General features: G+C 33.6%; 3 protein-coding genes across 5 annotated transcripts; 2 read left to right on the forward strand and 1 right to left on the reverse strand.

Annotated features, from left to right (window-relative positions):
• Positions 1 to 288: 288 nt before the first annotated feature.
• LOC145605944 (uncharacterized) lies at positions 289 to 2,564 on the forward strand. Its single transcript, XM_081662012.1, has 4 exons — positions 289 to 819; positions 919 to 1,041; positions 1,161 to 1,371; positions 1,894 to 2,564. The coding sequence occupies exons 1-4, from the start codon at positions 463 to 465 to the stop codon at positions 2,205 to 2,207; spliced, it is 1,005 nt and encodes a 334-aa protein (XP_081518138.1). The 5' UTR covers positions 289 to 462; the 3' UTR covers positions 2,208 to 2,564.
• A 3,855-nt stretch (positions 2,565 to 6,419) lies between these two features.
• LOC145603526 (lysine histidine transporter 2-like) lies at positions 6,420 to 14,650 on the forward strand. Of its 3 annotated transcripts, none has more exons than XM_081659446.1 (8): positions 6,420 to 6,642; positions 12,170 to 12,330; positions 12,596 to 12,988; positions 13,094 to 13,487; positions 13,622 to 13,727; positions 13,822 to 13,913; positions 14,019 to 14,087; positions 14,271 to 14,650. In XM_081659446.1, exons 1-8 carry the CDS (start codon positions 6,586 to 6,588, stop codon positions 14,367 to 14,369), a joined length of 1,371 nt encoding a protein of 456 aa, XP_081515572.1. In that variant the 5' UTR covers positions 6,420 to 6,585; the 3' UTR covers positions 14,370 to 14,650. The 3 variants fall into 3 exon arrangements, with proteins under 3 accessions (XP_081515572.1, XP_081515573.1, XP_081515574.1); XM_081659447.1 differs by lacking the exon at positions 6,420 to 6,642 and adding an exon at positions 10,724 to 10,848; XM_081659448.1 differs by lacking the exon at positions 6,420 to 6,642 and adding an exon at positions 11,890 to 12,009.
• A 135-nt stretch (positions 14,651 to 14,785) lies between these two features.
• On the reverse strand, positions 14,786 to 24,820 carry LOC145603525 (uncharacterized). Its single transcript, XM_081659445.1, has 11 exons — positions 22,158 to 24,820; positions 21,741 to 21,980; positions 21,418 to 21,544; positions 20,269 to 20,421; positions 19,935 to 20,179; positions 19,783 to 19,852; positions 18,391 to 18,597; positions 17,378 to 17,610; positions 17,203 to 17,281; positions 16,981 to 17,118; positions 14,786 to 15,771 (listed from the first exon to the last, which is right to left on the reverse strand). Exons 1-11 carry the CDS (start codon positions 24,542 to 24,544, stop codon positions 15,571 to 15,573), a joined length of 4,080 nt encoding a protein of 1,359 aa, XP_081515571.1. The 5' UTR covers positions 24,545 to 24,820; the 3' UTR covers positions 14,786 to 15,570.
• Between the last annotated feature and the right edge of the window lie 437 nt (positions 24,821 to 25,257).

Below are 25,257 nucleotides of genomic sequence, written 5' to 3' on the forward strand. Positions count from 1 at the left end.
TCCTCCTTGTTCGGGTTGCCCATGCCCATTTTATATTGTTTTGAAATTTAACATGGTATCAGAGCCCGGGTTGCTGGTCTCTTCTAAACTGGGTATTTGATAGGAGTAAATATTTTTTCTAATACCATTTAAATTTGAATTCGTTAATTTTTTTATTGAGCAATTTTTTTTTTTTTTTTTTTTTTTTTTTTTAAAATGAGGGTCAAGGGTTGAGAATTTGAGATCTAGTATTACACCTGAGTTTATTACTCCGTAATTTTTGTATAAATTAAAAAAAAAAAAAAAAAAAAACATATCCTAATGTAATCCGGGTAGATTTTTTTTAAAACCGACCTATTGTGATCTACCATAAAAATAGGAATTTTGACGGTTTGAAAAACACAAAAAATTAGGTTTAGACTGGATAGAATTTTGAATCGAAAAAACAATTAGGGTTTGGTGGAAATTCTGATTTTTGAATCAATGGAGGTTGAGCGTAGAACATACGATGCTGATCTTGAAGGATTTGATGAATTCTTGATGAAATACGTGGATGATAATGATGAATACTCTGATAAGAGAGAGATTTATGATGACAACGAGTTGAAAATCTTGAAGAATTTGTTCCAGAATTTGAAGGTTTGTATGAAGAATCGTGAATGGCATGCCATGAATTACATTGAAATTGTGAACAAGTTCAAGGATATTTTAATTGATGTTTCTGAGGCCTGCTCTATTGAAGTTGATGGCCTTGAATTGATTTCACAATCGAAACATCACGAGATTTACTCTGGGATGATCGATTTCTTAGTTGATTGTCATCTTAAAAGCGAACTTAAGGTAATTAATCACTCTTCTTTTTCCTTGTAAATTTGCTATTAATTTATAAAATTATTGATGGTATACAATAAAGTATTTGTTTGATTGTTGAATTTTCAGAATTTCGATCATCTAGAGTACGATGATGATGATGATAAAGATGGCGCTATGATTCCACTTGATGATGTGGAATCTCAAGCTGAATTAGCCCTTAAAGTAATTGATCACTATAACAAGCACAAGGTTTGGTTAACCTTTTTGAATCGTATTGTATTGTATTGTATCGTGTCGTGTCATATTATATCGACCCTTTTATATATATTATTATTGACTCGATCATTTAATAATTAATTAATTTGCAGGGAGCAAAACTGAAATTAGTACGGATGATAAGGGCCAATTTTATTTTTAGCTATCTTGATTATTACTACATTACATTTTCTGCCGTTGATGAATATACTGGTTGTATTGCTACATACCAAGCTGCACTGGCAGAGCGAGGGTCAACCCGCATTATCGGGTTGTATAGAGATGTTGATGCTGATAAAACCCTCTCTATTCTTTCAATCAAAGGTATAAAATCGTGTTTCGTATTAACTGGTATTGCCGTGTTAGAAACAATTAAAGATTGATTCTAGTGTAATCACAATTAAGCAATATGTTGGTTTCTGTCTGCTAATGTGCATGTTGTAATTTGATGGCTACCATTGTAACTCTGTAAGTTTAGTTTGCTACACCAAATCATGTAATCACAAACTTAGTGTATGTTACCGTTATCATTAGCATCATAGGGTTGGGAAGGGTAAATAATACAGGGTATTAATATACTTTTCATATCCATCAATTGGAATGGTAATGGAAGCAATTAATTAATTGATTGTAATTTAAGTTTGTTGATAAGCTGATGTACATGCAGGGGCAGAAGAAATTAAAGATTGATTCTAGTGTAATCACAATTAAGCAATATGTTGGTTTCTGTCTGCTAATGTGCATGTTGTAATTTGATGCCTACCAATGTAATTATGTAAGCTTAGTTTGTTGCGTGCTTGCAACGTAACGTGTAACGAGCACTCACATAAGCTGATGTAAATGCAGGGGCAGAAGAACAAGTGAATTATAAGTTGAATTTTCGGGCATCTCTCCTAGCTGAATATCAACTGAAAGCTGAATCGAGCAGCTGTAACAGTGTCAGCTCTGATTATATACATGCAGGGGCAGTAAAAGCAATCAATAATAACTTGTTTGATGGGGCATCTTCCTTAGCTAAAAATACATGTCTAGTGAAAGATGAATCAACCAGATGTAACAGTGTCAGCCTTGATGATATACATGCAGGGGCAGTAAAAGAAATGAACTATAACTTGATTGATGGGGCACCTTCCTCACCTAAAAATCTAATACATGTCTAGTGAAAGATGATTCAAGCAGCTGTAGCAGTTTCAGCTCTGATAGTGGTGCATCAGAGATGTCGTGGGCGGCTAATGAACCGCGTAGGTGGGTATAAGTTGAAGCCTGAATTGAATAAAGACTCCAAACTGGGAATTGCTGAGAATGGGGCTAGTTGAAACAGCTTGCTGCAATCAACCTCTACTTCTTTACCTTAATTGCTCATTATCATTATGTTGTGCCAAATACCTCTTGCTACAAACAATGGATTCTGTTACTATGCCTTATAGTAGTAATACTTTGTTGCAATACACATTTTATCATCATTTTTGTCTTTGAAAATTTTCGGGTCTACATTTATATATTTTTCTTTAGTGTAATTGAATGAGTTAGCATGTTGGATCCTGCTGATTATTGGTAAATGTTAGAAACACAGGTGTAGCATACATATTGAGACAAGGATAAATGATGATGTAATGTAACTTGATTAGGTCCAGAAGTTTTCTCGAAAATCTCCTCATAATTCATCAACAATAGACTAAGTAAATAGACATTAAACGCAGATGTATTATAGACACATAAATCAATAATTGACACCTTAACCAGAAGATTAAGTTATAAGGAAATAGACAGAAAATAGAGCAACAGGGTATTGGTAGTATTAATTTTTTTGTCTGGATCGTACTCTCAATCATTGTGGCTCATGTCAAGCAATGTGACAAGGTTTGACACTGATTGTCACTGATATACCAGCGTTAAAGCAAAAGAAGAAGGAACATGTTGATTGAAGCAATCAGAATTTGTTCACACAAAGGAGGAAGTCCTTTAATTTGTTAGCATTCAAATGACTCCCTCCATCTAAAATTCATATATAGTCACATGCATGTATGGACACGTTATAAAATATGTAATACAAATAAAAGTTTTTTTTACCCCGAGAAAAATCATATAGACACTTTAAAAGAGCTGAAATTTCTATAAAAAAATGTATGGAAATCTTTCATCTAATAAATAGGAAATTTTTAAAATTCCACACATACAAACCGAAATTACAAAAATTAGAGAGATTACAAGTATAGAGGTAGTATAAATCAACACAACCAGATCAGATCATATGCAATAAGGTACATACTGATACAATAAGAAAGTCCACCTTCATAATTGCAACATGGGTCATAAACTCATACATGATGGACAAAATTGAAGTTCCTAATAATGCCATTTATCGCTATAATAATATACGAAGTACAATATATTTTTTAGACACTATAATAATTTATTATGCACTTCCCATTTGATTACAAGCAACTTAGCAAGTGTTGTGAATTATTGAAACAAATAGCTGTAAATTTCCATGAAACGAGATTTCTTGTGGTATAAGCATTATTATAATCTATTACGTAGTCATCTATGTTACTATTGTATGTCGTGGTGATAATTGCCTATGAAACGAAATTAAGGAAATACGTAGTCATCTATGGTATTTTTTATTATTTTTTTTATATTTTTACAATAATTATTAAAAAGTTGGACAACACATCTTATAATTTAAATGATCGTATACGCATATTTTCTTCTAAATTTCCAATAGACAAGTATTTTAAGACCAATCAAGTAAAATAAAATAAAATTTCAAATAATAACGAATAGTCGATTATTAGTCAAACATTTTAGCTCATTAATGTTATAATAAATAGTACTCTCCGTATTGTGCTTGAAATAAAAGTCATTCTTAATTTTGTTACAAATGATCGTTCGATTGTGTGTTAACCATAAATATCGCCTGCTACAAATGATCGTTCGATTGTGTGTTAACCATAAATATCGCCTACTAGGTTAAAAAGTTTACATCTTGTATGTCAACCTAGCCCAAATTAACAGTCAAGTCTGATAAAAATAGGAGAAAAAATTAACGAAATTTCATCAAAAAATACCTTTATCGTATAAGTTAAGTGATAACCCTACGTGGAGAAAAGATTAATTAGCATTAAAGAAATACGAGTAGAGATATTTTGGATTTTGCAACTTGTAAAAATTTGACCCAAGATGTTGCGGCGAAGACTTTCAATTCTGACTTGCCCAATGAGAAAACTCCCAGCCTACCAGGCTAGCTTAATCACGTCAGCATTACATAACATCAAATTTGTAATGAAGTAAATGGGTTTATCTTAATTTCCTTCTCTCATAAAATATTCCGTTCAGTTTAGTTCAGCTCGGTTCAGTCATCAGAACAGGCGATTAGTATGTATTGCAATGTTGATCAAACTTGTACTTAATTGTAAAACCATTATGTATCGTACGATTTGTACCTCATGAATCAATGATGCTAATTTGATATAATATTGGTATAATTATGTGATGAACAACATTATTTGAATTTTGATGTGGGATTCTTTCTCATTTGGCATAATTCAAATATTTTAGCCTCTTAGCGGCCAATTCAAAATTACAAAAAGAAGGCACAACAAAAATTAATGGTTGACTAACTTTTCTTACTTTAATTTTAGCGTTTTTCATGATCTTCTAAGTATGATTATCCTAATTAGATTTGACCACAAAAACTTGGAAGAAACTTATTCCCAAAAGGAGGAAAGTGCTAAGAGATAATAGTATTATATGTTATGAGTATTGATTTTACCAAATAATCCTATATATCTAGATTAAGTAAAAAGAAGATGAGAACGACAAGATTAATAATATAACAATATAATTAATGATGATGGTATTTGAAATCTACTCGTATTAGTTGTATATGATTACAATTTATCATAATCCTACCTTTGGAGAAAATTTCAAACATTGCGGAGTACAATTTTAGAAAGGTGCATAATATGTATACAAAATTTGTATGAATCTTGAAAATATGAAACTCCTAGAGAGTAGAGAGACAAATTTAAAGTGAATCAAATTTTGAATCTCGGATTTTGAAAGTTAACTACTATGCGACTTAATATAATAGAGATAATAAAATAGGGAGCAATATAAATTTTCGGAGTCATAATGTGCATCATGCTCTGGTACATAGGATAGAATAACAGTTGGTCATGGTTGTTGCCTTGTTGGCGTTGATTCATGGGAGTAATCTAATAAGCTGCCGGAATTCCTCCATTGTTGACCCAATAGAAGAAAATGTGAATCTAAAAAATATACTCGTATATAGATATTGTAGAAAAATGTACACTAAAAGCTAGGCTTGGGTCGGTTCAACTATTGGGACAAACTCAATCAGGGTTGATCCCAACACAATTGGCCATATCATGTTTGAGCCTAAACCAACCTGGTCTAGGGTCTACTACATAAGTCTAGTATGGGAATTTTAAATAAAATGAACTAAGACTAGTAAATGTAGTACTTCCTTCGTCTCTAAATTACATTCCTCTTTCTAGCATTTATTCCTTACATAATAGAGAGAAAGAGGAATGTAATTTAGAGACGGAGGGAGTACTGTAATATAGGACTATCTAGTTCAAAATTAGTTTCATGTCCTATTGTATGTAGTTATAATAAGGTCATACTTCATATTAAAGTGTGATCTAGATTGAAAAATATAATGAGTGTACGAATAATACTAATTGAATTTTTATAATAAGCCAACAAGCAACAAATTTTAAATCTTACTTAATCTTAAGTGACTTCAAAACAAAAACTCTATAGAACGTAACAAATACTAGTATGTCACAATCCAAACACGACTCACATTTAGCCTATATAGGACCCAAATTCCCAAACACTGTTGCTTAACTTTTATGATCTTTAAATATTTCTTGATATGACTTAATAGCCAGATAATATTGATATATTCTAAGATCTAAACCAATACTGAAACATTTAGCGTTGAGCATAAGCTCAAAACGCTCTCATGTGAAGGGGCATGATAGGTAAAAAACAAATCTCATAACGCTAACCATCTTCCTAAACTATAATCTTCGGAGTACAAAACATCACAAATATTATACTTGTAATACATAGAGTATAACATTAAAACGCGGGTGTATAATAGACACATAGATAGTTCGATAATTGACATGTTAACAAGAGTGTGGAATTCATATAATAAGGAAATAGATGGGAAGTTCGTAGAATTTTCGTAGGTAGAGCAAGGCAGGGGAAGTCTAATAGTCAAAGGGTTGATACGTCAGTCTTCTTTCTCTCTCCGTTTACTTCAACTTGCATTAATCTTTCATACACACCTTTCTTTGCCAATATAAGCTAGCATATTATCACATTCACAACCCATCTTCACATTTATACATTAAAACTATATAGTATATACTTCATTTTATATATTGCTAATTAGTATAAGGTATCAAAAGAAGATCAATTAATTATCTTGAGATTGAGTTTTAATTCGAAGTTAAACTCGGGTTTTGGGTAATTTTGTATATTAATCAAGGTGTTGATATGGTTACTCAAGTAACTCAAGCTTCTCCTCAGAATAGTTCTCCTCAAAATAACGTAGTAAGTTTTCTCTGCTTTTTGTATGATCATTTTTTTTATTATTGGATTATATCTTTAGTACTCTGTTTTATTTGGTATTTTTACGTACATCTATAATCTATTATATAATTGTAATTTGTAATACTTGTATGATGTATGAACTTGATTGTCCCATTGTTTACGATGGACATTCAAATGCAATGGTATAATTTTTAACCAAAGATTGGTTGATTGGATTAGTTAAGCTATTAAATGGAATCAATTAGTTACATCACCAAGAATGTGACACCATATAATTCAAGAAAAAAAAATGTGAGTAATATGATTTGAATTTTGTGTTTATATCTTTGATTGCTTAAATTAGATTGAGAATTCTTTCTATCAAGTTCATTGAGAACACAATTTATGAGAATATTTTGTTCGATTTTTGTTAATTTAATTTAGAAAATTTATATATGAACAAAGTACGTGACTGACTGACAACTACCTCGTGGTATTTAATTTTGAAAATTTAGAATCCAATATTATGTACGAAGTATATACTACTATGAGAATGGAAATTGAGTCTATGAGAATTTAGTCTCACACTCTCACTATTCATCTATTCGACCATAATATTAAAGAAGGAATATACGTCAAACAATGTACTATATTGTATGTGAGATGTACATGAACAATAACATTTTTTAATAAGAAGTAAATTTACAATATTCCTTGAAACAGAATAGTAATTTATAAACGATTAATTGGAATAAATTATTGTACTGTTTAAGTTACTCACTATAATTCATGTAAGTTAATTTCCCAATAAGACAATATTTTAATATTCTTTTAAATCCTTACGTTAAGCCGTTACTTGATAGTTGACCCTTAAAATATGAGGATAACAACTTCTCACCATGTGATATATTCTTGCTAAATTCTGTATTGGACAGCCTTTTTATTTTTTATTTATTTTTTATTTTTTATAATTCATGTAATCATGTCTTTACATATTATTTAGGACTTGTTTGGAAGTATGTGCCCACAAGTTAACAGAGAATTTTTTTTTTCAAACAAAATAATACAAATTTGATTGTTTGACAATTTTGTGTTGAACTAACACTTGAATTGCATAAAAATGTGGTACATAAGTGATAAACTAATGACATATGCAAATTAAATAAAAACGTATAACTCGTCTTTGTTGGTACATGTATCGATGCATGTCTTTTCTTTTGTTCCTATGTTTTGAATATCACCTCTTAATACATAAACTAATCAACTTATTCGGTTAAAAATTACCGACATAAAAGATCACGCGTTAGGTAGTTGAGCATTTTAGGGAGTAAGGGAGAATAAGTGTATATAAGTTAGAAGGTAGAATTTATAGGTTTGAAGTTTTCATGTCAAATGTATGAGATTATTAAAGCCTTACACTTGTCTTTACAGTTAAAACTGAAATTAGAGTGCTGTAAATATTTAAATAATCTAGTGGTTCATGTAATTTTAATTACAAATAGAAACAGGTGCCACAAGTTTTTCGCCCACCAAATTAAGAGGCTAGATAAACTCGATCTGTCAACTATTAAGTGTTGAATAGTGGTAAAAAAGAAAAAAAAAAAAAAAACAATAAAAGAAAAAAGAAAAAAGGAAAAAAAAAGAGGATAAATGTTATTAACAAAGATCAAGCAATATACTAAGCAAAGATATGATCATGTAATTAACAAAGATTAAGCAATATAAACAACCTTTTCCTATGTAACTATGATGCAAATTGCAAAGTGATAATACTTTAATTTGCCAAAATAAAAATTAGTGAATTATTAAAATGTGACTGAATTCTAGGTAGCTACGCTCCAAAGAAAAACAATACAAGTATGTGATATACCCTGTATTATTAATATTTGTCTATATTATATGTTACTCGGTCAGTGTTATAAGAGTTACTCGACCAGTATTACTGGATTACTTGGTCAAAATTACTGAGGTTAGTGACCACACGCCAGTCATACACAAGACAATTCTAATACATTGAATGTGACCAAAAGTTTTTGAAAAAAAAGTACGAATACTCATATTAGTTCATAAACCAATACTTCTATTTTTTGCTCCAAAAAAGCTACTATTTCCCACCAAAAATATTACGGAGTAAAAAATATAAATACTTCTATTTTGAAATATATTTTTAATTATTTTTTTATTGAAACATATTTTTAATTTTTTTTTTATAAATGACAAGTCAAAAACTCAAATTCTTGTTACACTCTCTTATCCCTTTAGAATCTATATACATGCATCATAAATAAAAATAAATAAAAAATAAATAAAAAAAATTATGATTCCAGATTCAATTCACTCGTTTTATTGCTATATAAAGCAGTAAATTTCCACAACTCATTGACAGTAAGAGAGAGATTAAAATTTTACCAAAAGAGGAGATTTGGTGATTACAATTTTACAACTCATTTTCATATATAAAGTGTGTAACGCATCACTTTTATTTTGCGCACAAATTCAGAAGGAGATTCGATTAATTCCCAGAATTTTTAATCTCCTTCTGTTAATTTCCTAGCCAAAATGGATACTCATCCTCATTCAAACCACACTGTATGATTTCTTCTCTCTTTAATTGTTTATGATTCTTTTTATTACAATTTATATATATAGTTCATTCATATAATATACTTAGTATATATTGTTTTAATTAATTTGGGTGTATTCATATATGATCTTTATATCTAGCCTTAAGAATTTTTTTCGATCTTTTGTTGTTTTCTTGATTTCGTATAAGTTAAAGCGTGTGACAAAATTTTAATGTGAACGAACAATATTCAGAAACGAATGGAATAACAAATAATTAACCTAATTTTTATTTGTTTAATGGTATGTCCTTGTTATGTTGATTTGAATATTTTGTTTTCTATTATAAACAATTGATATAGGTATCGACAAAATAGTTGAATTATAATTGTATTTTAATTTCACGATCTTTGATAAACCTAGAATTTTTTTAAAATTATTATTTTCTTTCCATCCCCTTGTAATTTGATCTCCAAGAGCATCTTAGGTGGTATTTTAACCCTTAAATTATATGATCAAGAATTCCGGATCACAACTTCTCATCACCATGTGACATACATTATTTGTCTTCTAATGAAATTTGAATTTAAGTTATCCAAGCAATTGACAGGATAGGATGATGGTATTGATTTAATTAATTGTTCTATTTAGGGAAGTTTTGAAGATTTTTAATGTACATGTACTAATACATAAGGAAATATTTTAAGCCATGAACCTGGTCAAGCTTTTGGTTCAAGTATAGATACTTTATGTTCACATATAATATAATAAGGTTAGTGTATGTTAAAACCTATAACTTGACCCGAGAACCTTACCCATCCAAATTCCCAAAATACATTGAGAGAAACCCAAACCATATTTAAACCAAACCCAATTCAAATTAAACAACGTGTGAAGCCTGATTTGACTCATTAATCATACCCTACTTGTTAACCCAAATTAAGCTAGAACCCCTCGTAACAAGTAGGTTTTGTAATCCGTAAAAAAATAGCCAAATAATGGTCCAATATGCATACATTAGAGAATATAATCGTTCTATATTTTCATATATGGACCTTTTAAATGTAAAATGTTAGTTTATTTACGCAAGAAAAGGGTATACATATCGTGATGGCCATTTATATTCAACCATAGCTAGTTCTTTAGGCAAATCTTGCTTGTTTAATTATCTATTAACATGATGATGACCAACATAGTTGGAATTTTTTAATTAGTTGAACCTCAACACTTGGCTTTCCCATCATTTGAATTTGGAAAAATGACATGATAAATTAATAGCAACATTGAACAATTACATATATACATCAAATAAGTAATTGCTAGAGTGAGTGAGAGAATTAAATTAGTACTTGTATGTAGGAGTAGTTCATGGTAGGAATGTAATGTGAAGTTTAAGGGCGTTGACTTGACTTTTATCCTATAAAAAGTGATGAAATGATAGCAGCTTAACCCATTAGGAAGTCTTCCAAATTAGAAGTTCATAATTTGGCAGTTTCCTACTTTTTTTGGGGTGTTTTTTTGTTTGGTGTGAATTGTTAATTCCACAAAAATTATAGAAAATCTCCAACCTTTTTGGTCAATTTATAAAGTGGGTTGATTCTACAATTGACAAATTGTACAAATATGGCTCCTTCTGTCCCCAGCCCTTCGTATGGGCGTATCAATGTAAATTTCTCTTTTTTCTATCTTTAGATTAGTAGATTGATTATGTGCATCATTTTGGTTGTTGTTTTGGGTTATCATGTTTTCCATTTCACATTCACGATAAAAATGTTGGATAAGGATAGGGAATTAATAGTTGTGAGAATTTTATTTTTTTTTATTTTTTTTTTATTTTTTTTTTGTTTTTGTATAAGTTGAAAATTAGATTGGAAATTTAGGATAACTATGAAAACTACTAGTAGTATTTTTCTTTTCTTTTTTTTTTTTAGAGAGCCACAAGGACAGAGATGAGAATCGATATTAAGATCTCCTAAAACCGAGAGAAGAGCTCTAACCACTTAAGCTATCCCTCACTCTCTCAAAAAATCGTAGTATTTAATTACCATAAATTAACTTTTCTTTTTCCTCCTAAAAGTAAAAATGTCTTAAATTTCAATAGTGGTAAAATTCATATTTAATCTAGTCTAAGCTTTGCAATGATTTTTATATAACGAGGGTAAAATGGGAATTCTCAATTATGTTATGTCTATTGCAAATTGTCTAAGTGGGGTGCTGCTTAATTTGAAGTGATGTATCACACAATTAGTAATAGAAATGCCCTTTCATGTGAGCAAGTTGACATTTGATAAATTATTTTTCTATAATTTTGTCTAATTCCTAATTCTGCACTCCATGTGTTATAGACTTAGAATAAAGACTTTGACTCTTCAATTTATGCTAAGCTGTATTTTTGCTGTCAATTTATTAATTTGTTTTTAATTTTTGGTGGAAAATTTATTCAAACCTTTTATTTGTTTATTTATATCAATTAATTAGCTCCGTGAACCCACCGTTTGAAGTTATAAAGATGATTTTATGATAAAATTCACGAGTATAATAAATTGTATAAATTCATATAATCTTATCTCTTTGGACTTTAATTTATTCACTTTAGTTTTGATTACGATTTCCTTAAATAGTATGTTTCTTTGTTGATTCTAGCTTAATTATAGTACTTTTTTGACGTATACCTTGTGAGTTGTGACTACCTTTAGTTTACCAACTTGATTTGTTTCACATGACAATTTTAATATATTTGTGATATCTTCAATGAAAATTACTCATTTTTCTTAATTTGCTTACTTTGAGTACTAATAACATCAAGAAGATTATAACGTTATGAAAGTATGTTCGATTTTTTATAGTAAAAGCTTGTGAACTATTGAACTCTAATTGACAAGGGATATTTTTCTTTGCACTATTTAGGATATACAATATCATTTTGTTACGTCGTTTTTTAAGTAAATTCTTATCGTGTTTATAATTTTGGCGTATGTTTCATTAGGATATCGAAGCAAAGTTGGCAAAACAAAAGGAAATTGATGATTGGCTTCCCATCACATCTGCAAGGAATGCGAAATGGTGGTACTCTGCCTTCCACAATGTCACTGCCATGGTTGGCGCCGGAGTCCTTAGTCTTCCATATGCCATGGCTAATCTAGGATGGTAAGTTTTCACAAAGTTGCAACATTTTCGTATGTGGTCTAGAAAATTAGCTTAGTCCATATAAAAATAACAAGACACGCGCCTAATCTTTCTATTTTGACAATTAAAATGTTCAAGTTCATTAGCAATTAATTGATTTTGTATATGCTTTTACGAAGAAAAGTATGTTAAATTGCCTAAACGTCACCTATTGCAATACTGATGTTACTTTAAAAGGGTGCATTTTATAAATCGATAGTTGATATATTTTTGGTGTGTTTTACAGGGGACCAGGAGTGGTAATTCTAGTATTATCATGGATCATAACATTGTACACCCTATGGCAAATGGTGGAGATGCATGAGATGGTGCCAGGGAAGCGATTTGACCGGTATCACGAGCTAGGACAATATGCCTTTGGGGAGAAGTTAGGCCTATGGATTGTGGTGCCTCAACAACTTATTGTTGAAGTTGGTGTTAACATTGTTTACATGGTTACCGGGGGTAAATCTCTTCAGAAGGTCCATGATATTATATGCGCAAACAAAACTAATTGTGCACCAATGAAAACTACCTACTTCATCATGATCTTCTCATCCGTCCACTTTGTCCTGTCTCACCTTCCTAACTTCAACTCCATCGCCGTTGTTTCATTGGCTGCTGCTGTTATGTCTCTTAGGTGCACACTTGAACGAGCAAGACATCTTTTTAAGAGTTACATTTAAGTATATTTCTAGGCCTTAATTTTTAACTAGTATTTTTTTTTTTTCATATGATGTTGCAGCTATTCTACAATTGCATGGGCAGCATCACTAGGGAAAGGTGTACAACCAGACGTTACATACGGGGCTAAACACCATAGTGACGTAGGGAAGATGTTTGGCTTCTTCAACGCGCTAGGAGACGTGGCTTTTGCATATGCAGGACACAACGTTGTACTCGAAATTCAAGCAACCATCCCTTCCACCCCAGGGAAGCCTTCTAAGGGACCCATGTGGAAGGGTGTCATCGTTGCCTACATCGTTGTTGCCATATGCTATTTCCCCGTTGCCCTGATTGGCTATTGGATTTTTGGCAGCAATGTTAAAGATAACATCCTCATTTCCCTTGAGAAACCCAGTTGGCTTATTGCTATGGCCAACATGTTTGTGGTCGTCCATGTTATTGGAAGCTATCAGGTGCGTGTCACAAGTAAAATATATTGTATTTCTTAAGGACTGAACTTGAAAAATATACTATATGATTCCCATTATGGTTTTCATATGATTTTCCAATATTCTGATCACGAACTTGATTGTTTTTCGCTCTCTAGATTTATGCCATGCCGGTGTTTGACATGATTGAGACTGTGCTAGTGAAGAAGTTGCACTTCAAGCCTACTTGGTACCTTAGGTTTATTAGTCGCAACTGTTATGTGGGTAAGTATCAACGTAACTATTAATTCCGGATGGTGGGAGTAAATCTACTGATCAAAATTTGATTAAACATTGTTTTTTCTTTCTACTTCCACAGCACTTACAATGTTTGTAGCCATTACATTCCCCTTCTTTGGAGGACTTCTTGGATTCTTTGGAGGATTTGCCTTTGCTCCAACTACATACTTTGTAAGTCCATTTTACATACGAAGTACCTTATATTTATCAACATTTTATCTTGAGTTATAGTTTATATTGCACTTGTCAAAGGTTCTAATTTTCTTGTATTTGCAGCTTCCTTGCATCATGTGGCTTGCTATTCACAAACCCAGGAAGTTTGGCCTCTCATGGTGGTGTAATTGGGTATGTCTTTCCTTTCTATTAGTTGTATGGCTTATCAAGTATGGTTGATTCTAGCCGAATAATAATTTACAAACATTATCAGCCCGAAACTTCTGGCTGATACAAGTCGACTTTTTATAGGCACATTGGTGTAAATCTTTGTTATTGAATTTAGTCTAATAATGTTTTCTGCTCATATTTCAGGCTTGCATTGTTCTTGGAGTCATGCTGATGGTGTTAGCACCTATCGGAGGGCTTAGACAGATCATAATAGACGCGAAAAGCTACAAGTTCTACTCATAAGAAGCGTTTTCATATTTGTGGTTTGAAGATTAGCATTGTAGTATTTCTTTTGATAATGGCGAAATGATGAATCCAGCTACATTGCTTTTTAAGTATCAGTTGGATTATACATTTCTAACTAGGGTACAATCAGCTTGAAACATTTTTTCTGAATCTGCTAGTTATCTCTTTGTTTATATTTTCCAAAATTGTGTGCATATAGAATGAGTTTCTGCTCTGAATTTTCAATTAGTTACAGAATATTTACAAATTATGTATAAAGGGTTGTGTTTGCCAGTATATGCTTTCAGATTCCACAGTTTCAGAAATAAGGTTCAAATATACAGTTGCAGACATTTTGCCTTTCAAAATCTTCCGATTTGTACTGAGACCTGCAATTATTGATATCAATCTGCTGCCTTCTGCTTTCCCTGAATTGGAAGAGTAGCACTAGACTAGACGTCGAATGTCTTAACAGTTCAGTTTCAGAGGACCCCCTCAAAAAAAAAAAAAACTGCAGCGAGAGGACCGGTTTCAGAAAACTTATGCAAACACAAACACTATAATAATTAAATTTCAATTAAAGCAATTCTTTGTGCTATACAAGCTGCCTGTATTTACATATCTTCAACTGGAAAAACAAATTTCTATCTCACATACAAATACCCCTCCACACCCAGCCTAGAAAATGTTATATACACCCAGGTGTACCGTACAGGCGTACACCCATGAGTATTTGTTCTCATTTTGAAGATTTTTTATCATTTAATCATCAAATGATGAGCAAAAACTAACATTGGGTTAGATCGGTGTACAGTAAACCCGGGTGTATATAACAATCTCTCAAGCCAAAAGAAAATGGAAAAAGAATAATTATAATTTCTAACGTTAAAAAATAATCTAGAAAGATTTTGTTTACACTGTCTATGTACTTGAGAACCAAGACACCTTTGGCTTAGGGTCAGTTGCCGAACTTCTGATGGAAAGTCCATCTTAATCTCATTTTGCTTGTGTCGTCTCATTTTGCTTGTGTCGTTAGATAATCACAACAGTGCTGCACAATTGTGCCTCTGAACTTCAAGTTAATCACAGGGTTTAGTTGAGGAAGTCTCTGTCATAGCTTCAGAGCATTAAATATAGTAATAACCGTGATTCATAGTGTGATTCATCTGTCGTTTCCTTTAATACAGTTCAAACTGTGATTCAGCTGGCTGTCTTTCTGTTAATTAAATCTACCAGGTCTTGTAGGTTCAAACCCCCGAGAATAAGGGTTGGCCGAAGATCTCCACATCTCTCGCCATTGTCGTCCACTATTACCTCTTTCTGCAGTGTTAAAAGAAGTTTCAGTGTACATTCTTGAAGCATTGCTACTACTTTTCCTTTGGCCATTCCTTGTCTCCTCATCAATATCGTATTGGAAACGCTGCAAATGAATAACAATACTTTTAGTGAACATAAGTTAATTTGGAATGATCTTCAATCAATTCTAATAAGCTCAAATGTAATCTCTCAACTTCCTAGTGTAGTGACGTAGTGTATCATGTATGTTATAGGTTGCAAAGTGAAGGAGCAAGTCAAGCAAACCCTAACCATTTGATATTCAACACAGTTATCCAGCAGTATCTCATCTGTTTTCAGAAATGGAAAATCTCTTGGCCGTGCAATTCAAAAAAAAAAAAAAAAATCTTAATCTGTTCAGCTTCATAAGAGAACATGATTTATTAGAATGATTCTTTTTCAGTACGATTCTTTTTCTATAGTAAAGATTAGAAGCAAGGGGATTGGATTTAAGAATTGCGAAAATCCAGTAACAATAGTCTGGTGGCTGCCACAAAAATTATACGCTATGACAAATATCAAATTAGTCATGTAGAATAGTTATTTCATCAAATCTATTTCAATAACCCTCAATATTCATTTTGAAGCACGGAATCTCAGAACCTCAAAAAACTCAGGGGAGGACATTTCTTTACAGTCTCACCAAACAGTCAAGCACCCTCTACCCCCCTCAATATCATTTTATTTTATTTATTTTTTTAAAAAAAATGAACAGAATTTAGTGTCACAAGATGATCTTTTCTTTTAAACTCTTATACTCCATTGTCTCAACCAAACAATACCCAATCAATTTACATTTTTCTGTTAATAATAAACATCATTAAATAAAAACGTTTACAATTCCAAGCAACATAATTAATACTTCCTCCGTTTCATATCGTTCTTTCCACTTTGAACAATTTTGCCCCACAAAAAGAATTTAAGTGAGAAGAACAATATGAAAATGGAGAGAGTATGTACTATAGTTTTGGTTTTCAAGTTTCCTATATTTTTTTTGGTTTTCAAGTTCCCTATATAATTGTGTGAAAAAATGTGTTTCCAAATTGCTCCATTTCCTGTTTTCTTCATATTATCTGTTATGTTTACCCCTTGGTGTATACTGTTACATTAATTTTGCAGAGACTTGCTCACCTAAATACCATAAAATCAAAGATGTCAAAATTCAGGCTGCCAAGACTACCACCTAGACATTCAACAAATGTTGTAGTATACTAGTACTCATGACATCTTATATATGGTAAAATAAATAAACGCAATAAAAAGAGCATAATAGAAATAGGTTTTTACACATCACCTTATCAGGGTCTGAAAGAACAGCATATGCCTCGCCAATCATCTTGAATAGCTTATCAGCATCCTTGTAGACCCCCTCCGCTATTTCCTTCCAGAGACCATCATCTCCACTTTCAGCTCTTGCCAATGATTGACCAGCCTGTATTAGCAAAAGTCATGTCAATTGTAACTTTTGCAAGCATTAAAAAAATGGCAAGTGAAACAGCAATGTGAAGGCTCAAACCTTATCAGGATGATGCTTCAGAGCAGCTTTACGATAAGCTTTCTTCAGATCTATTGCTGTAACAGATGGCTCTACTCCCCTGCCATCAGGATAAAGACCAAGACTGATGTTATTGAGTACCAAATTCCAGTTTTCCAGAATCAGAAAATCAAACTAATAAATGTATAACACTTACAAGATGAGGTAAAAATTTAAAGGTACCCCTCTCTTAGCCTGTTCCTCCATCTGATAGAGCCGTTGTCGAGCTTGTCTTAGATCAGCAACAGAGCCCAACGGCACATATGCTCCTGAATAAGTGGACTTCTCCTCTGCCTGCTTGGTAAGAAGAGACACAAGTCTCTCAAGATCTTTTGCTGCCTGTTCATAGTCTCTAATCGTCTCAAACAGGGTGGCTCTTCTGGATATTGCCTGCAACATAATTATGATAACCCCCTGATTAGATACAGTAAATGACCAGAGTATACAGTACTAACTATCTGGATCACTTTCAACGGCTAGCTTAATTAAGTAGACAGGGATAAGAGTCAAAATATAGTTAAATCCCTCCACAGAAACTCAATCATACCGTTCCAATAACAACATGCATACTCTGACAGTAAAGGCCATGATGAGCCATCTAATAGGGAAATTTTCTAAATGAATTCCAGAGCATCAACCTATACCTCTACCTTTTCGACATATTAATTACAGAACCATTTCAAAAAATATTACTTCCCCCATTCACTAATATTTGCACCATTGGGTCAAACATCAAAAAAATTTCCATAAACTTTCATTAACATATAAGAAATAAATTGTCATGCTTGAAAGTCTTTGTTAACTTTCATAAACTTGAAATGGTGTTAATTTACGTAATGTTCAAACAATATAAAACCCTGAAGCCAGTAAGTGTTATTGCGAGCTGATTGTACAGGCATTTAAAAAAAATGCACTGATCTGAAAGTTTTTTCTACTTTTGATGTCAATCTGAAAGTTCCCATAAGGTCATAACCAATGTTACCAACTCAAACTGTGTTCCTCCAAAAGGCTAGGTAGAGTTATAAACTTTAGTGTTTCTTCATTAGGAACCAGCTAAGTTGAAGTTGCAGTTTAACAGGGATCAAGTATAACAAATTACATAAAAAATTTGATATAAAAACAGATTTAGTGCTCTAATGACTACTAAATGCGGATGTAATTGGTCCAAACCTTCAAGTAATGTTCATCCAAAGCTATTGCCAAACTGCAGTCTGCAATTGCGTCAGTAATCTGCCCCAATGCTTGGTAGGCTGCAGCACGATTGGCAAAACATACTGCACTGAAAGGTCGGGACTCAACGTTAAATGACAAGGCAGCAGTATAATGTTCAACAGCTTCTTTATGCTTTCCTGCCTGAAAGGCTCCATTTCCCGCGGACTGCAAACAGGAGCAAACGCCTTACACCACAGATACATGAAAAATGCAGGATAGTTTATGGCAAGAATTTGAACTCCACCAGCATACTTAAAATTAGATGACAGCATATATTCAAAAGTTCTTTTCCCTGGATTACAAATGGACTGTTACCATGCATGTGATACATAGAACTCCCTCCATCCCAGTATCCCACGGTCCGAACACCATATCTCACTCTAACACTGATAAATGTCTTTAAAAAAGACAAAAAATTGAGGAACAAAACTTTATAAGAAGTGTAAAATTATACAGTTGGATGACAATTTAAAAACAAAAGAAAACTCGAAAACAAGGCTTGTAATTTAAGCAAGACTATGAGATGGCAAGATCTTTGACACCAAAAGCTACAAGAATAGCAAAAAGAACGATTTAAATAGGGAGTATGATTCATGCCGCTATGCTCATAATACAGCCATAGAAACCAGCTTGTTTCCAGCAATAAACAAACAAGATACAAGCAAGAACACAACATAAAGGGGAGAGGAGTCAAATAACATAGGAAGATCAAACTTGTGACTTTCAAAGACATAAACTGCTGACAAATGCAAACAGAAACCAAAAAGGAAGTACAAGTTTGACTTGAAGACTTTAGAAGCCAACATACAAAAACCAACTCCTATCTGCTGACATCAAAGCTTGCTAGTAGTTATTGTAACAGAATGATATGCTACCTTCAGGGGACAGTGTCCCTATACAAAGTTACTAAAGCACTCTTCCCTAGACAATTCAGAATGAATAGAAAATTCTTTCTAACTTTTGTGCGTTCTTTCAAGACGTAAAAAATAGTATGCAGAGTAGTAACATTTCCAAAGCATGGAGGGGCACCCAAGAATTCTTCCAGAATATTTTGAAGCTGAATTTGCTCAAGTAGGATGGCAACTCTACATAGTAGAGATCCTTGCTATTCAACTCTGAAACTAATGTAGAACAGCCTATTTCAGTCTGACAACAGCTAGACAAGGGTATAGGGGTGTTTGACAAAAAAGACTACAAATAAACGATTAACTGTTCTGTGGTTGACAACAAAGAGCCTGAGGATATTAACATTGAACATGAAGAGCAACAGTAAATATAAGCCACTACAGAAAAAACAGGGGGGGGGGGGGGGGGGGGGGGGGGGAAGAAAAAATAAAGGCAATGACGTACCTTATGATTTATCAGCTCATGTGCGGTGGAAAGTAGAGGTATAAATGATTCAATAGTCTCATTTCCAAACCTAGAATATTTATTAGCAATAAGAGTCATAATTTGAGAAAGTTATGCTTAACAAAAAAGGTTAAAAATAGAGGATGCATTACTTGGCCACCATAGACCTCCAGCACTCTTTCTTCTCCAGAAAATCAACAGCTTCTTCCAGCTTTCCTAAATAAAAGTTTGATTTGAATATGTAACAATATCGCCAAATCCGGAAAGAATAACTCTCCAAGAGCTCAGAAGCCTCCAAACATGGTGACTGTCCATCAGCACCCAGTAAAGGAGAATTCTTTTCAGCAGTTTCCAAAGTCTGCCCGCACAGCTGTACCACCTCTTCATATCTTCGCAACTAAACATGAAAAAGTCTCTTATATAAAGCTGTCAAGATAACCATTGACTAGAAGGAAAAAATAAAAGAGCATTGACAAAGCTACAAACCATAAAAAGTGCTTCTGCTTTACTTTCAAGCAACTTTTCTGAGTATGGGCTAATAATTAGAGCCTCAGAAATCACTCCTAGAGTAGTTTCTGCATCAGCAAGCGTCCTTTGTAACAAAAGTCGAGCAGCATGGTCCATGAATTCAGATGCTTTCTGCAAGTCAACATATTTTGAGTCCATCTTATCATAGGTTAAAAATGCAATCTTTACACCCCTATGCTACAGTGCATACTTAATCATGACTCAGTAAACACTCTTCCAAGTACACGTCAACATGTTTTTACTTTTCAGAATTGATTTTGGGAAAATTAAAGCCCTTGTGACTAGCACCATATGGTCTAAAGTCTAGATAATCAACTTGAAAACATAACTTTAATGAGTTTAAACAGCAAAATAATGGATCAATACAAGACCATAAAGCATCCACAAATAAACACTATAATTTTATATACAAGGAAATAAAATCAAAATTTAGTGTCCCATACTTCCACATATGCTAGAAGATAAGGCAGCAAAAAAACAAATCCTCCACATATATCCTAGAAAGTGATCACAGAGACACAGTACCATTAGCTCAAATACAAACTACACAGGAATACAACACCAACAAATACTTATTTGGGCAATACAAAAGCAAGTATAAATATTCACCATCCAGATCCCCAAGATCCCCAACCCTTGAAAAAGTGAAAAGCTTAAGTGTTTTGATATGCACAATATTCCCTTAGGAGCTACTTCTATATCAGAAACTAAAGTCACAGAGGCAGACAGGGGCAAGGCGGTAGGCAGCATCACAATTCAAGGAGAGCAACAGTATTGACCAACCTCAAAAATCTGATACATCATTCAAGTATTAGTTAAACTCCCTCTAGTATTCCTCTAATCAAAATGCCTACGGGTCAATTTATTGATGATCTTAAAAACCCTGCCTACAAATGTTGACATTGAAAGCATAAATTTCAACCCACATCCCCCTTTTGTGCTCAGCTATTTGTATTACATAGAATTTTCCTTCTACATAAGAACTTTTCATTATTCTGCTTAGAACAGAGGCTTGGGAATTTTTATTTTATGTTGTTTATTTGGAGGTGAAAATAGCAGTATTTTGGAATGGCCAATTAAAAGAACACTGAAAATTAACTAGGGTACCTGTGCCTTTTGTAGGCCATCTGAAGCTTCTAGAATAATTTTCCGCTCCACACAGATATCAGTCGACTGCAACAGTCTCTTGAAATGTAGTGATGCATCGCCAATTTCACCAAGAGCAAGGTAACAGCTAGATCAACAAAAGATAACACATGAGGGGGGTAAAGGGGATAAAGAGGCATAAAGGACCAACTATGTTCCAGAATTAAATGTAACAGATCCCTTAAACAAGTCACACTTCCTACCACAAAAAGCTAAAAGTAACATAACAAACAAGCTTAAACTACCGGACAAAGACATTAGGGCATATATTTTATGAGCATTACTTTGCAGCTCTGAGTTGAACTCTGAAGAAGCTGGGATCTATGTCAAAGGCAACCAGACAGTCTCGTAATGCTTCTCTCATTCTTCCACGAGACATACGAGCTGCAGCCCGATTACTGTAGCAGAGGACCAATGCCCGGAGACAGTCCCTAGATGTCTCATGTTGAGGAATGCAGCTCAGCCCCTGGCTATAGTAAGTCTCTGCTTTCTCCAAATCTCCATTTGCATAAGCTTGGTTTCCCCTGAAAGTCTTCGTCATAGTTAGCACCAAGCAATCTTCAATAACTCAAACTCAATTGAATAAATCACCATAAAGGTGCCTACCATGTTAGCATTTAGCAATATTCAACAACTAAAATAGAATGGTAAAGAAAGCAAAAATATGGCAAACAATCAGAATAGTCAAATATGAAAAGCACCTCAGGCGCCACTTCTCACAAGCTTCTTGTGCTGCACGAGCTGGAGCTGGAGCTGTTGGAGATAATATGGCTTTCTTTGCATCCCCCACAATACTACCTCCCACTGACATGTTTGTTGAAGAGGTAATCTTTTTACTTCCTTTTAAGGGAGCAGTTGGTACAGTATCACTTTGCACCACCTGTGAAGGAAGCACAGAAACTCTAGAAATGGGAGAAAACTGTGAATCAGATAATACAGCACTCCTAGCGGGAATATAGATATCTGGGCCAACTTTCATACGAATTTTCTTCTTACTTAACCGCATAGCAGTTGATGCTTGACCTTGGGCAGAAGAGGAAGCCGCAAAAGTGAAAGAAGATTCTCCACTGCTTGCAGAACTTGCAGTGGAGAAATATCGAGTTTGATCACAATTTTGTTCCACGCTATTTGATTGAACCTCATTATCTCCATTTTCATCCAAATTCTCAGATGCAGACATAAAACTTTCACTTTCAACTGCAGACACACAATCTCCTGGAGAGCTTGCCATAGCTGCACATGTATTGCCAGTGCACTCTGAAACTTGCTCTTCTGCTTCACCATGCTTCACATCATTGTCTTCATTAATGTCCATGCTTTCTGTAGCTCTAATCAGATCCTCATCTGTCGCATCATTAGAAAGGGGTGCCTGTGATTCAAGTGATGCCCAGTTCTCAGGTGTCAAAGAAGGTTCTTTACTTGATTGCTCATCATCCCCAGTTTCACGATAAGGAGAAACATCCATTGGCGAATAAGAATCAGAAGGTTCATTTTGGAAGTTGTTCTCCTGTGATGTAAAATTATTCCCAAACGACATCAGGACTGATTTAGTTTCTTTTACTTTTGCCTTCCTCCCCTTGGATTTAGAATCTCTAACTAGTCCCTTGGTGCTGTATCCAGTTTGCACTTTCGAATCAGGTGTTCTAAATTCAACATAGGGAATCCTTGAACCTTCCTGGTTGTAACCAAAAGCAAAACCTTCCTTCTTCACAGTACCATCAGTACAAGGCACTTCAAATTCATGCCTCGCTGGCTGAAAGTGTAGGCCGGCAGATGAAAGAGATGATGTTGATGATGCGGATGCATCACAAAATCCAGAGCCTTTATTCGATTGGTATTCAGCTACTTGAGGACCAATTGAATGCTCTTTTCGTTCCTTGATTGGGTTTAGGAACTCTGTGGGATATAATATATTACTATCTTCCTTGCTCATGCTTCCAAGCGGTTCAGTCCTTGGAAATGAAGAGTCACTTGCATTGGCATAATCACTAGATTCCTTTGTATCACCTAGAATTTTCAACTTCGCCATCTCATCCAAAATCATCGTATCCACCTTTTCACCAGATTCACTTCTATTAGCATCCACAGAGCCAAATGTCGGATTGTTTACGTTGCTATTCATTTCTTTCTTGGTACCACTACTTTTGTCAGGATCAGCTATGTTCAAGTTCTTAATCCTGTTAGGAAGTGCGCTCGCTATGCTAGGGTCATTAGAATCTTCCATTGTCCTATTGCCCCCAAATACAAATTTACTACTAGCAGAAGCACCAAAACCAAAATTATGGCTACCAATTTCACCAGTATCTTTGAGATTCAACCTCTCCAAATCATTAGGAAGTTCAGATGCCAATGAAGTACCAATTGAACTACTCACATTATGAACACCATGACTTCCACCAACACCAGAACCTCTACCTAAACCTCCCAAGTTCAAATTATGTATCTTATCAGGAAGCTCAGATGCCAAATTGCTAGGTTGCTGAACACCAATCGACCTCGAACTCCCACTTTCAAACACATTATTGCTACTTTGTCTACCAATATTTTGATTCTCAATTCTCAATTTCCTAATTTCATCAATAAGTGCATCCCCTACTTTCTCAACCTTACTTGTAACATTCAAATTCAAATTCTTACTTCTATTACTATTCATATATACTTCATCATCATCCTTACCCTCCAACCTAGATGAAACCCCTGCAAGATTATCCGAAACGGGGCGAAATGGATTAAAACCCGGATCGATTCTCCGGGTTTCTGAGCTGCCCATTGACCTGGGATTCTGAGATTTCCTAGACTTCACCAATCTTGGCCTTGAAAGACTAGGAATTGAGCTAAATGGGGGCTTTTCAGAACCCAAATTCGAAGTTGACGGTGAACTAAACTCAAATTTCGCATTCATTTGACTAGAGTTCACAAACCCAGATTGCCCATATGGATTCATGTTGAATGATGAAGCAATTTGATCGTTTGAAACGAACCCAGAAAACCCCAACGAAGAAATAGGCAAAGTACTAAAAATCTGACCTTTATTAGGATTGGAAGTATCGAAAAATGATGCTTCGGAGTCTAGCAACACCGACGACATGTCAAGAAAGGCTTCATCAAATCAACAAGCCTGTGAATTTCAATCTTCATCCCCCTGTATCAAGATGCATGCTATGTGTTCGACGAAATGCCTCAAAGAGATGTCAACCGTTATTTATGCTTGGTTATGAAGGAAATAATTAAGGAGAAAATCAGAAAAATAAAGGGTTGTTGTTTTTAGATTAGGGTGAGGCACGACATTTGATTTTATGTTGTTTTAGGGTGTGAAGATTGATAGCTACGTCTCTTGATCTGGGTCAGCAAAAGTGCAAACTTCATGTGATCATTTCTTTCCCTTTCTTTTTTTCCTTTTTCGGTTCTCGATTTTCTGAATTCTTTTGATTTTCAACTAGTATTCCGATTACCAATTATAATCCTTACATTGATTTTATAATGTTCAGTAAAAACTAAAAAGTTGTCTTAACTTCTAAAGTAATCTATTGTTGTTCACAGAAGTAATTATCTAATTTCCCTCAAAAAAAAAAAAAAAAGTAATTATCTAATTGAATACTCTGTAATAAAGTGATTGAGAATTAAGGTCATACGTATTTAGAAACATGATGGCACAAATAAAATCACTTATTAGGTATTTAGGTTAGTATAACTTGTAAATGAAACATATATATAGTAGATGCATTTGAAAAGTTTGTTTTTCTCAAGTTTGAATGTTAAGCGCACATAATATTACTTCACACTCCGTACAAGCAAATGCCA

Source organism: Chenopodium album, chromosome 22, assembly GCF_948465745.1.
Source record: "Chenopodium album chromosome 22, dcCheAlbu1.1, whole genome shotgun sequence".
NCBI lineage: Eukaryota > Viridiplantae > Streptophyta > Magnoliopsida > Caryophyllales > Amaranthaceae > Chenopodium > Chenopodium album.

Excerpts from the sequence above, each read along its gene's own strand:
- LOC145605944 (XM_081662012.1), top strand. The coding sequence starts at position 463 with ATGGAGGTTGAGCGTAGAACATACGATGCTGATCTTGAAGGATTTGAT. Across the intron at positions 820-918 it reads ATCTTAAAAGCGAACTTAAG|AATTTCGATCATCTAGAGTA; the intron begins GTAATTAATCAC and ends TTGAATTTTCAG. Across the intron at positions 1,372-1,893 it reads CTCTATTCTTTCAATCAAAG|GGGCAGAAGAACAAGTGAAT; the intron begins GTATAAAATCGT and ends ATGTAAATGCAG.
- LOC145603526 (XM_081659446.1), top strand. The coding sequence starts at position 6,586 with ATGGTTACTCAAGTAACTCAAGCTTCTCCTCAGAATAGTTCTCCTCAA. Across the intron at positions 12,331-12,595 it reads GCCATGGCTAATCTAGGATG|GGGACCAGGAGTGGTAATTC; the intron begins GTAAGTTTTCAC and ends TGTGTTTTACAG. Across the intron at positions 13,728-13,821 it reads TAGTCGCAACTGTTATGTGG|CACTTACAATGTTTGTAGCC; the intron begins GTAAGTATCAAC and ends CTACTTCCACAG.
- LOC145603525 (XM_081659445.1), bottom strand. The coding sequence starts at position 24,544 with ATGTCGTCGGTGTTGCTAGACTCCGAAGCATCATTTTTCGATACTTCC. Across the intron at positions 20,422-21,417 it reads ATGGCCTACAAAAGGCACAG|AAAGCATCTGAATTCATGGA; the intron begins GTACCCTAGTTA and ends GTTGACTTGCAG. Across the intron at positions 18,598-19,782 it reads ATGAGCTGATAAATCATAAG|TCCGCGGGAAATGGAGCCTT; the intron begins GTACGTCATTGC and ends TCCTGTTTGCAG.